This window comes from Kogia breviceps, chromosome X, assembly GCF_026419965.1.
Source record: "Kogia breviceps isolate mKogBre1 chromosome X, mKogBre1 haplotype 1, whole genome shotgun sequence".
NCBI classification, from domain to species: Eukaryota; Metazoa; Chordata; class Mammalia; order Artiodactyla; family Physeteridae; genus Kogia; species Kogia breviceps.
The window spans coordinates 70,790,322-70,806,935 of NC_081330.1; the positions used below are offsets into that span (position 1 = coordinate 70,790,322).

The 16,614-nt window shown below is 37.2% G+C and overlaps 1 protein-coding gene across 13 annotated transcripts in view; it reads left to right on the forward strand.

Moving 5' to 3' along the window:
* The window catches only part of PHKA1 (phosphorylase kinase regulatory subunit alpha 1), a 143,335-nt gene that overhangs the window by 1,071 nt on the left and 125,650 nt on the right, over window positions 1-16,614 (forward strand). For 11 of the 13 annotated variants that reach the window (XM_059050375.2, XM_059050376.2, XM_059050379.2 and 8 more), the window contains exons 2-4: window positions 207-365; window positions 6,702-6,749; window positions 8,547-8,715. In XM_059050375.2, coding sequence (XP_058906358.1) covers window positions 207-365; window positions 6,702-6,749; window positions 8,547-8,715 — 376 coding nt within the window. Of the gene's footprint in view, window positions 1-206; window positions 442-6,701; window positions 6,750-8,546; window positions 8,716-16,614 lie in introns of all 13 variants that reach the window. The other 2 variants (XM_067023610.1, XM_067023613.1) reach the window with 1 other exon arrangement.

Here is a 16,614-nt window from a genome sequence, read left to right on the forward strand (position 1 = left end):
TTTCAGACTTGTAAGGCTTCAGCCAGCTCTTTCCCTTTATTCAAGGTAGCATTTGCTTGCACTTGGTCAGAAGAGGAGATTATAAAACTCAGGAGTGGGGACATAGAAGAAAGACCAAAGTCCCTCAGTACCCATTTGATAGATTCTGTTTCCTCATATTAACACCCTATGGTTATCTTCCTGTCCCCTTTTTCTTGTCCTTACAGAATCCAGTGACTGGCTTGCTTCCAGCCAGCTATGATCAGAAAGATGCCTGGGTCCGGGATAATGTGTACAGCATCTTAGCTGTGTGGGGTTTGGGGCTGGCCTATCGGAAGAATGCAGACCGGGATGAGGATAAGGCAAAGGCCTATGAACTGGAGCAGGTACTCAATAAAAATACAAAGAGCTCTGGAACTGGGGGGAGGAGGAAGGAAATGTAGTCCACAGGAGCTAAGACAGGTATGTTTTTCCTCTCTCACTCTTTCTTCACCTTGCTGAAATTGCATTCCATAAAGCTTTCCTGTATTGTATGGAGCTTTTTTTTTTTTTTTTTGCAGTGGAAACATGAAACTTGCTGATTCAGGGGGAGAGGGCACAGTCTGTTCTGTTACAGTGGAAAATCCTATCCTCAGATCTTTGCTAAAATTTGTAATCCTCTTTCCAAGTAAATGTATTTTGTAGTCTCCAGCATATTTATTCTCATTGAGAAGAATTTTTGGAGGCAGGTATCTACCATTTTACTTCTTTTTTGAAAATGATAGGTGGTATTTATATGAGGGTGGTATTTATATGAGGGTAACTGATACAAATTAACAGACTTTCCCAACTAGACACAAGTAAAAGACATTATTTGTTGATTTTTATACCTAGGCCACTGTTTCAGAGTCTGTTGTGTGTCCTCCCCCCATACCCACCCTCATCAGAGTCAACAGATGCCTTTAAGCCAACTTTTAAGGCCCTCCCCTTAGTAAAGAAGTATCCTCTATAGAACTGTTTAGACACAGGATGCTACGTCCTCTTGAATGACCAAGAAAATAATATTCTGGGCTACATGAGACTCTTAATGTTAAGGTACTCTGCTGTCAGTTGTAAGGTGTATGTGAGTTCTTTTCCATTAGTGGAAAAGATTCTCTCCACACCAGCCATTTTCTCAAGTGGTCTCCCTCAGCTTAGGCAATCTGAACTCCAGACTTCATCTATAAATCAGAATATTGAGATTTGGTTATTTTTAAGGACACCAACATATTGTGGGGTTATAGTCCTCAGGAGCAGGAAAGTTTCACTGTGTTGTCCTCTGCAACAGCAGGTGTTTCTTATTCCCTCAAGCCATAATTAAGAGGTACTTAGGTCCACCAGAAAAAATTGTTGGGGTTTTTGCTCTAGCCCAGGAAGATAATATTTTTGTGACTTATAGAAAACATACATAACCATTGTGAGAATTTGGAAAATATAGAGGAGTGTTAAAAAAATCATCTGTAATCTTACTCCCCTCCCTTATCCTATGTCCTACTCTAATGTTTTGCTATTTTGATCTCAGCATTTTGTTTGGTTTGTTTTGCTAGAAATTAATATTGGTGGAACAATACCCAAGATTTTATACCCAGTACGATTTGACAAATTTCTTTTTCAACACTGTTAGAAGAAATCTGTGTCTCCTTGTTGATTAGTCATTCTGCAGAGTTGACATTTTTCCTTATGTGGCCCAGGAAGACAGAATGTAACAGAGGAAGAGGGGAAAAATGAACAGAAAATTGTTCGTTATAAAATTTTAATGTTTCGTTAAATAACTTTTCACACAGCACAAAAATATTTTCCATACCACCTCAGTAATAACCTTGGGATGTCTCAAAAACATTATGGCACTAGGAAACATCTTTAAAAAAACCACATTTCTCTGGGAATTCTAAAATTTCTACCAACTTTCATTATAAATTAAAACGGATTGTATTATTAAGTCTCATTAATTTTCTTCTCAAACTTGACTCAGTTAATTCAGACTAGGGATCAGAGAACCATCTCTGTAAAGGCCAGATTGTAGATATTTTGGGCATTGTGGGTCATGTGTGATCTCTAGGCAACTACTCAGGTCTTCTGCTACTATGTAAAAGCAGCAGAGACGATACATAAATGAATGAGCGTGGTTATGTTCCAGTAAGTTCTTTTTTTTTGAATCAGTAAGTTCTGTTTACTAAAACACACCATGAGCTAGATTTGTCCCCACTCTACACGAATGGTTCTAAACTCTGGCTGTGCGTTGGAATGATCTGAGAAGCTTTTAAGAAATACCCTTACTGGACCTCACCCTAGGACGATTTAGATAAATCTCTGAAAGTGGAGCCCCAAGGGCATCAATATTTAAAAAAAAAAAAAACTGCTCCAGTAATTCTAAAGTGCAGCCAGAGATAATCACTGATCTATGGCTAATAAGTGAGCATAGGTGAAATCAAATAGAATAAATTCATAGATTAAATTCTTACCTACTGTGAGCTTACATTACTGTGTAGATTTTCCCAAACCATTGACTGTTAATCATTTCTACCCTTCCTTCCAACTCTCACCTAGATTTCTCTCTGAGAAATAATGTCAGAGAACTAAAGAGAATTCTGGATGAAGAGGGGACAAGGGTTTAAATGACTGTTCTATCCTAGGTTGAGAATAGAAGTACGCACATACATGTTTTTACAAATGCCCTTTCTCTTAGTCACACAGATAAAAATTCACACCCATAAAAATAAATAGACACACAAGTAGAGATAGCTCTTTGACTGCCCCCAGTTCTACTTCTTCCTCAGTTTTGTTCTCCTTGTGTAGTCTCTCATTTTTCTAGTGTCTTTAACTATTACCTTTATGAGAATGACTTCCAAAGCTTCATTTTTAACTCTGACCTCACTTCAATTTCAAACCCAGATTTTCATTTGTCTTCTGATCAGTTGCACCTGAATATCTTGTGGCTCCTCAAAATCAGCAGGTCTGAAACCCCACCTTCCCTACTAAAAACAAACAAAATAGACTACTAAACAACAACAACTCACCAAATGTCCCTTTTTTTCTTACTGGTGTCCTCATTCTACTAGTCACCTGGGCAACATTACTTAGAACATTTCCCATAGTGTGTTCCATGGAATACTAGATCAACTAAGTTTGAAGCTATGTTAAACAGCAGGTTTCTTACTCTGTAATTTCTCTGAGCTTTTGATATACTGATGTGCATTTTGAATCTAAGATGGGGGTGGATTTTACAGCCTTCCCAGAATTTCCTGGACTAGTGTTCTATAAAAGTGTTTGAAAAGTGCTGCCCTTAATGGTGATTTTTGACTTGTCCCTTTTGCCTTTTGATACATGCAGACCAAAGTCTGTTAATTCTTATAATTTTTCTCGAATCCGTCCCCTCCTTTCTATTCCCTTCTGCCTCAACCCTAGTCTAAACCCTGATCACTTAGTGAAAGGGTTTAGACTTTAAGTGAAAACAACACTTAAATTATGTATTTTCATTCTCAGCAATCTTTTTGTAGTTCTAATTTCCCTACAGGTCAAATCCAAATGTTTTAGATTGGTAAGCAAGGCTCTTTAGGGTTTGGTCCTAGGCTGCTCTTTCAATATTACATCATGCTGGTCCCCTACATTCTACCCCCAGTTCCAACCAGGTTGGTGTCTTCATTACTCCTCTAACAGTACCTTGATAAAAATACCTGACATTTGTGTAAAGACTTTTCATTGTACTGTATACTTTCCCATAATTACTAGTATTTTATTCCTGTAACACCCTGTGAATTAGGTATTATTTTCCCCAATTTACAGGTGAAGGGATTGACAGAAGGAGATGATGTTGGAATTTGGTGGTGTCATGAATACTACCTGGGTCTTATGACTCCAGATTCAGTCTTTTTGAATATTTCCTCCTCCATGGAAGCCATAGACATTCCCACCTCTAAATCATTTTATGAGCTGTTTCTTCCACCTGTGAAGCCTGCCGTCAATCCCACTTTTTCTCTGGTTCCTGTTCTCATAGACCTCTCAATTTCACAGTGATCACTTCTTTTTCAGGACTACTTTCTTGGAACTTCTAGATTACTTATGGTCTATGCCATTCAACATGTTCAGTTTTTCATTTAGCAAATTTTGTGTAATTGTTATGTGCCAAGCCCTACAATAGATATAAAAAATAAAATGGGACAAAATGTTTATATTTAAACCTCAACTTTTAATTTTTTTAAATTTTAAATTTACAGAAAAGTTTTAGGAATACTAAAATGAACATATTTGCATGTACTCCTTATCTAGATTGACTAGTTGTTAACATTTTGTCATATTTGCATCCTCTCTATAAACACGTTCCCCGCCAGGTGCACAGGTTTTTTAGTAAGCCATTTGAGAGTTACTTACAGACATGGAGTATATATTTTTAAAAACACAATCTGCTTAGTCTGTTGACTTAAAGGTCTATTTCTGAATCTGGCCTCTGCCCCTTTTTCTTAAGGAGTTCATAGGGTGATAGGGGAGACAGATATATATATAAACATAGTTACAATGCATTAAGACAGATACTGTAGGTACTATATGTAGGAAATAAGTAAAAAGTTCTGTGGGAACACACAGGCAGGAAAGTCTAATTTCCCTTGAACAAGACAAGGAAGAATTCGTAGAGGAGTTGGGTTTTAAAGGATAACCAGGAATTGTTAGGTAGACTGTATTTGTAGTTTAGTGGTTTTTTTTTTTTCATTCTTTCTTCCCTTTTTTGTAGTTTAGTGTTTTTAAAAAACATATCTGTTCTGTCTCCCTTTTCTTTATGTTTTATAAAGCCTGGTAGAGTGCTTTGCATATGTTAGATGCTCACATGTATCTGATTGTAAATATACCTGGAGAGAGAGACAGGTATTAATACTTACATGGCTATTGTTGTGTATAAATAGTTATATATCCTTATATAGTCAGTTCACAAACACATAGATCCATATCCTCAAAAAAAAAGATAGATTAGAGGAGGGTATCACTTGGTGTGGTTAGAAGCCCTGGTGTATGTATAAACATGTATAATTAATGCCAACTAGTACACCTGAATCAGGAAATGGGCAGTTTGGGGGAATACAAACTACAGAGACTTCCCTTCATTCTTACCTCTCCATGCTTCCTATTCATTTTATCCTGACTTGGAATTTGGAACTTGAGGACAGAAATGGCTGACAGTGGCCATTCCAAGAGTACAAAAGTAGATGGCAATCAGGACTCCTCCACTGCATCTATAATCTCCCAGGTTTGCTGTTTAAAGAAAATGTAGATGGTAGTAGCAGGTCTGGGTGGTAAAGAGAGTTGAAAGGATGGGATAGAAATCTGTAAGTATGTGTTGACATGTAGAAGAGAATTCAGAATTGAATAAAGTAACGCCATAGAGTAAGAAGACTGTGTTTAATGCTGTCTGTAACAGTATATTAAAGGATGGTCTCTTTCATTAGGATCAGAGTAATGATAGAGATTTTCTTGTAGGGGTTGCAGTCAGTTTCATTACTTTATAACAAATGCTTCATGCTTTAAAAGGTGACAAGATCATGCACTGCCTGTTTCTTCTGTCTCTCACTCTAACTCTCTCTTTATTTCTTCCCTTGATCTGTAAGGGGAGGGGACCATTTGTAAACAGAAATTACTTAAGGAAAGGAACTCTCCCAAGGAAACACTTTATTTTTCCCTCAGTAAAAGATTTCATAAAGCATTAGAACATAATTTAATAGGTGCTTATCCTTGTCCTGCCTACTGCTTGTAGTCCCATTCGAATATTTTGAAGGAATAACAGAATGGTGCAGCTCCCAAGTAGATTAGTTTTCAGTAGTGTCCTGAAGCCACCTCTGAGGCAGCATTCCCTGGAGTAACCTGGCTGTATTTCTTCTGAACTGTGAAACAGAAAGCTTAGAGAAATGGAGAAGCTGTTTGGTGCTATATTCTTCCAAAACATATTGTCTACCCATGCCAGTGTTGACGGGCTCTTCTAGTGTCATGTAGTATAACAAGTATACTGTTACTATACTATATTATAATTAAATATACTTATTATATTATTACTGTATGCATTATACTAACTAATATAGTACATTGTTATAACTGGTAATCAAAATTTTGGAGTGTTATGATTAGAAAACTAACTACTTAGAAATTGTCAAGTCCTAGTAAGGGAAATAGTGATGACTTGAGACTTAAGTTTGTGGCTTTTTTTTTCAGGGAAAGAGGGTTGAGTTGCACTAACAGTTCCCCTTTACAATTATTCTGAATTGAAGTTCATTTATTCTTTAGGGAAAATGTCCAGATAAATATTTCTGTGGACTCTTGAAGATAAGTCTTGGCTAGTTCAGAAAAAAATAAAAGTGATGATGCTGGCTTTTCTAGGACATAGGATATATTTAAAATATTCTCATAGCTTTATTATTTTTGAGCTTACTTACCCATTTTTTTCCAGGTGGAATGTCCTCTAATAGGATAGTTGACTTAGTTTTACATAAACCTGTTGGAGCTTGGATTTTTTTTTAGCTTGAAGGAGTCACCAACTGCAGCTTTTAGTTCCACTTTTAGCTGCAATCTTCTCTTCTGTGTACCTATAAAGTAAATGCCATGTAAATACGAACCCAGGATAAGGTTACTTGTTCTCAAAAGATCATGTACCAACTGCAGTTGCTGAGTAAGTATTCCTGCATCTAGTGATGTTTATAACAGCTTGTTTCCGTTTATTTCTGCAGAGTGTAGTGAAGCTGATGAGGGGACTGCTGCACTGCATGATCAGACAGGTAATGGCATTGTTAACAGCCCGCTCCAATAAAACCACATTGTAATATATGTATATATATATGGTTTATATTTTTTTCAGTTTCACAAATAGTACATACTAATTTTAGAAAATCTGTAGAATTGAGGGAAATGTCAACCATGATCTCACCATCCAGTTACCACTGAAGTATTACCTTCCAGTCTTTTACCCCCCTCTACAAATGATTTTCTTATATACTTCATCATTACTGTACATGCAATTATGTATATTGAGTAAAAGATGATACAGGTCTATAAGTTCTCCTCTGAAACCCTTGGGACCAGATAAATTTTATAATTCAGAATTTTTCAGATTTTAAAAGGTAGTGCAGTACACATGCCATATATTATGTTATGCCCTCAGCAACTCCAGACATCACTCTATCATCAAAAACATTAATCTCTCTATAGGAAAACATGCATTTTTACAATAAGTGGAATAAATAAAAACTACAGATAGCCCCAAGTCAGTTTGAATCAGGTGTTGCCACCAAATAAATTTTGGTACAAAACTTAGGGGGAAAACCTTTTGGAAGTGTTCTAGATTTTAGGGTTGGAAATAAGGGGCCAAGGACTTACATCTTCTAGCATTAATATGCATTTTCCTGATCTTGAGTGAAGTTGAACACCCTTTCATGTGTGGGTTGAAAATTTGTATTTCCTCTTCTATTAATTGCCTGTTAGGTCCTTTGCCTCTTTTTCTCTTGGGCTTTTTCTTTCTTGCCTATTTGAGGAGTTCCTGTCCATGATGGATATTAATCCTTTGTCACATGTACTACAAATATTTTTTAGCTATCTCTGGTTTATCTTTTGTGTTTGTTTATGATATTTTTTCCATTCAACAGTGTTTTACTAAAAGAAAAAGTATTTTACTTTTATCCTAGGAGATCTTTACACATGTTGTGCACTTTGACTCAGAATTGATTTTTGAGCCCAAGATTACATTTTATTAGAAGGAGAAATTGAGGCCCAGATTGATAAAATGACCATCCTGAGTCACACAACAAGTCTAAAATAAAAAGAAATCAACTCTAGACTTCTGAACTTGATCAGTGATCTCTACTCCGGTAGGGACTATCTCACAGCCATCATTTTTTTTTCCTTCTTCGCTACTTTTTAATTTTTTTGTATTTTAGATATTTGCATTTTCCACCTTACCAAATAGGTTTAAAGTCACGAATTTCTTAAACCATATTTAAAAGTATGATACTTACTATCGTATAGCAGATGCACACATAATCAAATTGAAGTTTCAGGAAATAAGTCTTTCATTTGTCCCTTGCGCAGTGTTTCATTTCTGTCCTTGGTTTCAGCTTTCTTTCACATCTTTTCTTTGTCACTCCATGGGTCTCTCCCTAGCTCTTTTCATTACTCCTTCAAAATATATCCTCTTCCCTCAAAATTCCTACCTCTGTTTCAGGAACAAATGTATCTTTTTTAACAACTCAATTATCTCTTACTAAGCTGTTGTCACATCTCCACACCTCAATTTTTAACTACAAAGTGGGAAAACAACCATCTGAAGAGTGAAAGAGGTGAATAGGAAATAGCTGGTTTTGATGGATATTATTTTCTAATTAAATTGCTTAAATTGAAAAACAGCAAGAGCAGACTTTCCTAATTGTATAAGTGTAGGGAAAAAGAGGTAACAATGCATTTTAAATACTCAAAATTGCCTGAAGACCAAATGGAATGATATGTATCAGATTACTACCAAAGTATGGCATATGGGTTGATTTTTCTGCATAGCCTTCTTTTACTGTTTTTGTTTTCTTCAGGTGGATAAAGTAGAATCCTTCAAGTATAGTCAGAGTACCAAGGATAGCCTCCATGCCAAGTACAACACCAAAACCTGTGCCACTGTAGTGGGTGATGATCAGTGGGGACACCTGCAGCTGGATGCTACCTCTCTGTACCTGCTCTTCCTAGCGCAAATGACTGCCTCAGGTCAGTACAAGGACAGAAGTACTGGGAACCACTGCAGTGTGGAGCACTTGCCCTGGCACACGTGGCTTCTCCAAAGGTGTTGGCCAGCAAACAACATAGCTGTTTACATTACTTAAAGATACACATTGGAAACATAATATTTTGCAAATTTTATACAGAGAAACAACTCGCTAAGGTAGTTAGTGTTCTTTTACATTGAGAAACAAGTCTGGAGTACTAAGTTATATATATATATATATATATATATATATATATATATATATATTTTTTTTTTTTTTTTTTTTTGCAGTATGCAGGCCTCTCACTGTTGTGGCCTCTCCCGTTGCGGAGCACAGGCTCCGGATGTGCAGGCTCAGCGGCCATGGCTCACGGGCCCAGCCGCTCCGCAGCATGTGGGATCTTCCCGGACCGGGGCACAAACCTGCGTCCCCTGCATCGGCAGGCGGACTCTCAACCACTGCGCCATCAGGGAAGCCCAGTAATATATATTTTTAATTGAGAACTGGGAAATCTGGGGTAGATTTTCTTTAGACAGGTATTTTTATCTTTTATTAATCCTCAGGTGCTATAACATGGGAAAGAAGGTCTTGCTTATTCCCATACTATGCACTGACAAACCTATAGTTAGTGTCAACATCACCTACTTTGTACTACTCTTTATGAGTATATTATAAACAAGGCATCTGTTTACAGGCATCTAAATTATATTAAGGGAATTAACTTAGGAATCAGAATTCAGTGTTTTTTATTATTGAATAACACACCCTTTTCAGATGGTTTTGTTAATTGCTTTAGATGTTTTACCTGAAAAGGGAATTATAAGGACCAGCATAATTCCCTTTTATTTCTCCTAAATTGTGGAGGACTATGAATCTGATTACATTCAGTTTCTAAATTAAACAGGACTTTGCGAGATCTTCCTGAGTAGATACATATACTTCTCACAATACCACATTTTTGACATTTCAATTTCTTATCTTTCTATCTGATTACAGAGCTCCTTGGTTTTAAAGGCATTCAGGGTCAGAATTACCCCAGAATACTCTTCTCCTTTTCTTGCAGAAATCAATACTTGGTGATAAAGCCTCCCTTTTTTTCTTTCTTCTAGAACAACACACATCCCAGAAGCTGAATAACCTTTTCTTAAAATTATAATGTCTACTTACATACTTCTTTCTTTTGGAGGGGAGGTTCCTCCCTGAATAAATATATTTTTTAGGTTTTATTTGTTTAAATAGAATGGCAACTATAACTCTGTTTCTAATATTCTTCTAATACCAACTCTAGAGTGCTTTTCTACAAAGCAGTGTATAAATATCCCTTATGGTTTTTCATTTTGAGCCCAGAAGGGAAGTGGAAATATACTAAAGAGACTTATAAGAGACATATTCATTTAACAGAAGTTTGTTGATTCCTGACTTAACATTTGATTTTCAACCCCATGAGCTGACTTTGATAGGTACTTGGAATAGGGTTGATATTTGATCAGGCCTTTGAGGAATAAGAATAAGTAGAAATTCATAAGTCAGAAAAGGGAAGGGAATAGCGTGACTATAGCACAGAAGTTTGAAAGATACTGGCCACCAAGGTAAGGCTAGGTATCTTCTATGGTTAGAGTGTAAGATATTCAATAGATCTGGAAAAATGGCAAAAGATGGAGCTGGAAAGTTGGGACTGACTATTCAAGGGCTCGTGTACCATGCTAAGTAGTTTGGAGTTTAGTTTATAGTCAGTAGAGAGCCACTCAAGATAAATAATCAAGAAAGTTTCAAATGATTCACTGCAATAGCAGGAGGATAGATTGGATGGGGGAGTTAAAAGTTTAGTAAAATACTTTAGGCAAGAAATGATGCAGAACTTATGTAAGGCAGTTGCCTTGAGGATGAAAAGGATAGCTGTGAGAGATAATTGAGAGGTAGAATGTGAAAGATCTTCATGGAAAATTTAGCAATTCTCTGAACATTTTTGAATTCTTAAAAATTTCAACCTTGGTTAACAGAGGCATAGACAGAAGCTGACTGCAACTTACAGGATAGTGGCAAAGAAGCTCCACAGACCCTCTCCCCAGCAAAATAGCCATAAATGGTGAAATTTAATTTTATAAAACCGACCATTTAAAGTCACTGGAAATTGTCCTAAGGGCACACAGCAAGTGGAAAAACATTTATTCAAGGAAATCTAAATCTTAACAGTGAGAGAGTATGGCATTTGGGTCACAACCTATTCCCTCCCCTGCCCCAAGGTCACCATGACAGAAGCACTACTTGAAGTGGTTGTAGCCAGGAGTGTAAGGCTCCCTCTCCCCCCAGCTTCCAGTCTAGGGCTATGATATCTCCCTGAGAGAGGTAGGTTGCCAGCATTTCTCACCATCCCCAGCTCTGTGTTGCAGAAGTTCTAGTCTAGCCAAGAATAATTAAGAGGTTTGGAACTCCCTTCCTAACCCCCAGTCCCACTCATGGAGTGGAAGCTTAATCCCAGGCAGAGCAGACCAAGAATAATAGGCCTGGCCCACCTTTCTAGTAGCATGGATGATGGGGCTGGCCATAAGAACAGAAAGCTCCATAGCTCCTCCCAAGAGAACTGACTTTATCTGGAACAGAGTGTGGGAAAGTTTGAGCCTAAGGGCACTCAAAAACAATTGAAGATTTTGGTTTTAAGAAATTGAGAGGAGGCTGATAACTCAATAATAAGAGTGGCAAGCTAACCCATAGACTAGCTAGAAGTCTTAACAGAGAACCAAGGAAAGAGAGAGCTAAAAACAGCCCTCCTAGGGTTAGAACAAATTTCAAAGACTGGCATCAAAACCACCTGAAATGGGGCCTGAATTTAATTGAATGAGATTGTGGAGCAATTTATGCCTTGGGGCATTGTACAATATAATAGAACAATGAGCTGGCAATTAGTAGAGATTAACATCTGGGAAAGATACCAACAGAGGCAGATATTTAATGGATCACAGAAAGAGACAGTCGCTAAAGCTAAAACCACTGTCTTCCTGGGGTGACAGTGTACATGTCCAAAGGAGTACCCTCTGAAGAACAACTTCAGAGGCTGCATACTATGGGGAAAATACATTTCACTGAAATAATCCAAGTCACTAAACAAACAGGTAAACAAAAAACAAGTCCCATAGGGGAGGGTACCAATATCTATAGATTCCTACAACATATTATCTATAATATCCAGTTTTCAGCAAAAATTTATGAGGTGTGCAAAGAAACAGGAAAGCCTGAACCAACACAAGAAAAAAAGCAGGTAACAGAAGCTGCCTTTGAGAGGAAGCATGTGTTGAACTTAGGAAACAAAGACTTCAAAGCAATTACTATAAAAGTGTCCAGAAAGCTAAAGGAAACCATGCTTAAAGAAGTAAAGGAATATATGATGATTGTATTTCGTCAAATAGAGAATATCACTAAAGAGATAAAAATGAAGCAAATGGAAAGTTCAAAATGAAAGATTCACTAGGGAGACTCATAGATTTGAGCTGGCAGAGGGGAATATCGGCATACTTGAAGATAGATCAACAGAGATTATGCAGTCTGAAGAACAAGAAAATATAATAAAGAAAAATTAATAAAACCCCAGAGAAATGTAGGACACCAACTCATGTAATAAGATTACCAGAGGAGAGTAAGGAGCAGAAAATATTTTTAAAGAAATAATGGCTAAAAACATCCCAAATTTGATGAAAAACATCAACCTACATATCTAAGAAGCTAAAAGATCTCCAGGTAGGATAAATAGAGATTCATACCCAGAAACATCATAGTAAAAATGTTAAAAGCCAAAAACAAACATCTTGAAAGCACTATGAGAAAAATGACTTGTTATGTATAAGGGAACCCAAATAAGATTATCAACTGAATTCTCATCAGAAAAAAAGTGGAGGCCAGAAGGCAGTGGAATGATATATTCAAAGGGCTGAAAAAAGGACCTGTCAACCAAGAATCTTATATCCAGCAAAACTCTCTCTCAAAAACGAAGTGAGGGCTTCCCTGGTGGCGCAGTGGTTGAGAGTCCGCCTGCTGATGCAGGGGACACGGGTTTGTGCCCTGGTCCGGGAAGATCCCACATGCCGTGGAGCAGCTGGGCCCGTGAGCCATGGCCACTGAGCCTGTGCGTCCGGAGCCTGTGCTCCACAATGGGAGAGGCCACAACAGTGAGAGGCCCACGTACCACAGAAAAAAAATAAATTAAAAAAAAAAGAAGTGAGATGAAGACATTCCCAGATAAACAAACAGTGAGGGAATTTGTTGCTAATAGACCTACCTTACAAGAAATACTAAAAGAAGTTCTTTATACTAAAATCAGAGGACCGCAGATAGTAATCGGAATCCACACACACAAAAAAAGAGACCACTGGTAAAAATAATTATAAAATATGATATAATTGCATAATTCTCTTTCTTAACTGACCTAAAAATCAATTGTATAAAACAATATACTTGTACTGTTGGGTTTATAGCATATAAAAATGTAAATATATTTGATAATATCAGAACTAAGGACGTGGATGGTAGCAAAGCTATATTGAATTAAAGAAATGATACCAAATGGTAACTCAAATCCACAGGAACAAATGAAGAGAATCAGAAATGTTAAATTAGAAAGACATCCTGAGTTCATGGATCAGAAGACTTACTGTTAAGATAGCAACATTCCCCAAACTGATCTATATATTCAATGAAATTTCTGTGAAAATTCCAGCTGTCTTCTTTGCAGAAATTGACAAGCTGTTTCTAAAGTGTATATGAAAATCCAAAGGACCCAGAATGGCCAAAACAACTTAGAAAAAGAACAAAGTTGGAGGACTCACACTTTCTGATTTCAAAACTTACTTCCAAATACTGTGATGCTGGCATAAGGATAGACATACAGAATAACAGAATAGAATTGAGAGTCAAGAAATAAACCATTGGGCTTCTCTGGTGGCACAGTGGTTGGGAGTCCGCCTGCCGATGCAGGGCACACGGGTTCGTGCCCCAGTCTGGGAAGATACCACATGCCGCGGAGCAGCTGGGCCTGTGAGCCATGGCTGCTGAGCCTGCATGTCCGGAGCCTGTGCTCCTCAACGGGAGAGGCCACAACAGTGAGAGGCCCATATACCACAAAAAAAAATTAAAAAATAAAAAATAAATAAACCATCACACTATGGTTAGTTGATTTTTGACAAGGGTGCCAAGATAATTCAATGGGGAAAGAATGGTCTTCTCAACAGATTATGCCGGGTAAACTAGATATCCACATGCAAAAGAATGAAATTGGACTTCTTCCTCCAACATAGACAAAAACTAACTCAAAATGAATCATAGACTTAAATGTAAGAAGGAAAACTGTAAAAAGATCTTAATCCTCTAAGTCTTCTATAACAGAATACTGCAGAATGGGTGGCTTAAACAGCAGAAATTTATTTTGTCAAAGTTCTAGAGGGTAGAAGTCCAAGATCAAGGTGTCAGCAGGGCTGGTTTCAGATGAACCCTCTCACCTGCCTTCATATGGCCTTTTCTCTGTGTGTGTGCATTCCTGATTTCTCTTATAATAAGGATACCAGTCCCTATCGTATAAGTGCCCCACCCTTATGACCTCATTTAAACTGAATTGCCTCCTTAAAGGCCTTATCTCCAAATACAGTCTCATTGGGGGTTAGGGCTCCAACATGTGAATTTTGGGGGAACAAATTGGAGTGTATAACAAACACTTAGAGGAAAATATAGGAATAAACCTTCCTGACCTTGGGTTAGGCAAGGCCCTGTTAGATATGACACCAAAAACATAAGCAACTAAAGAAAAAATAAATTGGTATTTATCAACTTAAGATAAACTTTTGTTTATCAACTTTTGTGCTTCAAAGGACCCCTGTAAGAAAGTAAAAAAATAACCCACACTATGTTAGAAAATATTTGCAAATCATATATCTGATAAGAAAGTTGTATCTAGAGTATATAAAGAGCTCTCACAACTCAATAATAAAAAGATAACCTAATTTGAAATGGGCCAAGAATATGAATTGACATTTCTCCAAAGATATTCACGTGGCCAATAAGTACATGAAAAAATGCTAAACATCATAAGTCACTAGGGAAATACAGATGCAAACCATAATGAGATACCATGTCACACCCTCTGGGATGGCTATAATCAAAAAACCAGAAAATAACAAGTGTTTCTGAGGATATGGAGAAATACGAAGCTTCATACACTGCTGATGGGAATGTAAAATAGTACAGCCACTTTGTAAAACAGTCTAGTAGTTCTCACAAGGTTAAACAGAATTACCATATGATCTAGCAGTTTCACTCTTAGGTATTTACTCAAGAGAAATGAAAACATGTTCACTCAACAGCTTGTGCACATACATGAATGTTCATAGCAGCATTGTTTATAATAGCCAAAAAAAATGGAAGCAACCTAAATGTCCATCAACTAACTACTCATTGGATAAATAAAATGTGATATATCTGTACAATGGAATATTTTTTAGCAATAAAAAGGAATGAAGTACTGATATGTGCTACAACATGGATGAACCTTGAAAACATGCTAAGTGAAAGAACCCAGACATAATATGTCACATATTGTATGATTGCATTTATATGAATATCTATTAAGGCAAATCTATAGAGACGTAAAGAAGATTAGTAATTGCTCGGCAGGAGGTGGGGTAGGGGAACGATGGGACAAGTGTTGAAGGGAAATGGGGAGTGATGCTACAGATACAGGGTTTCTTTGGGGAGTGATGAAAATGTTCTAAAATTGACTGTGGTGATGGTTACAGAACTCTGCATACCCTAAAAACCATTGAATATACTTGAAATTGGTGAATTGCATGGTATGTGAATTATATCTCAATATTGTTTTTAAAAATAAGGGAGAGAAAGGCTAAATTTTAGGTGAGTGCAAGTCAGTCTGTGGAGTAGAACATTGAGTCATCCTCATTTCTCGAGCCCTGCATATTTTAGTATGCTTTGTACAGCACTGCCATCTTTGGCCTTACCCAAGCCCTCCTTCATTTAACCTGTGTGTCTCACATCCGCATCCTCTTTTCTACAAGCAATACCTTGGCTCCATAGAAGGGACAGGAACCAGAGGTCGTACATGTATGGCTTTGCTTCAAGAGACAGGTCCCTCTCCTGTGGTTAACAGGGTTGTTTAAGATCATTCAATAAACAATTATTGAACATCTACTATTCAATATTGTTTAATACCATTCACATTAGTATGTGAGATACTTTTAGGGGCTATGTGAGATACTTTTGGGGACTTACAAATGTAAATAAGATTCCTTCAAATTCAGATAAAGATTTATCTATGGTACAAGTAAAAAAGAAGTTCATAAGAGCAAGAAAAATAAAATTCTGTGAAGCACGGAAGAGGGGAATCAATGAGAGCATCATAAGAGGAGATAGCATTTGAGCTGGGCCTTGAAAGAACAGTTAGGATTTCAAGATGTGGAGAAAGCCTTGTAAACAGAATATCATGAGCAAAGGGACAAATGGTAGACGTGTGGCATTTATATGGTATAGTGACTAGTTAGCTGTGACACAAGCCTAAGAGATGGACAAAACCAGTTTCACACCTCCTGCCTTCTCTCAATCTCTGTTCAAGCACTTTGGCACACAAAGGTGACAAGATAAAGCTATGAAGCTGATGTCCAATATTACTACCTCTCTCTTTTTTCCTCTCTATCCAAGAAGTTAAGGTAGGTCATTACTCCTACAAGAAAGACTCTTTGCTGCTGATGCTACCCTGTGCTGTGGTTGCTGTTTTGACAGAGGCACGGATCAGGAGGAGTTTGCAATCTGATTATCTGAATCATGTAGTCCTTTTTAATTTTAAAGTTAGAGTTCTGTGATTTAAAATATTTGTCAATAGATCAAAGATTTAAATGCAAAAAAAGAA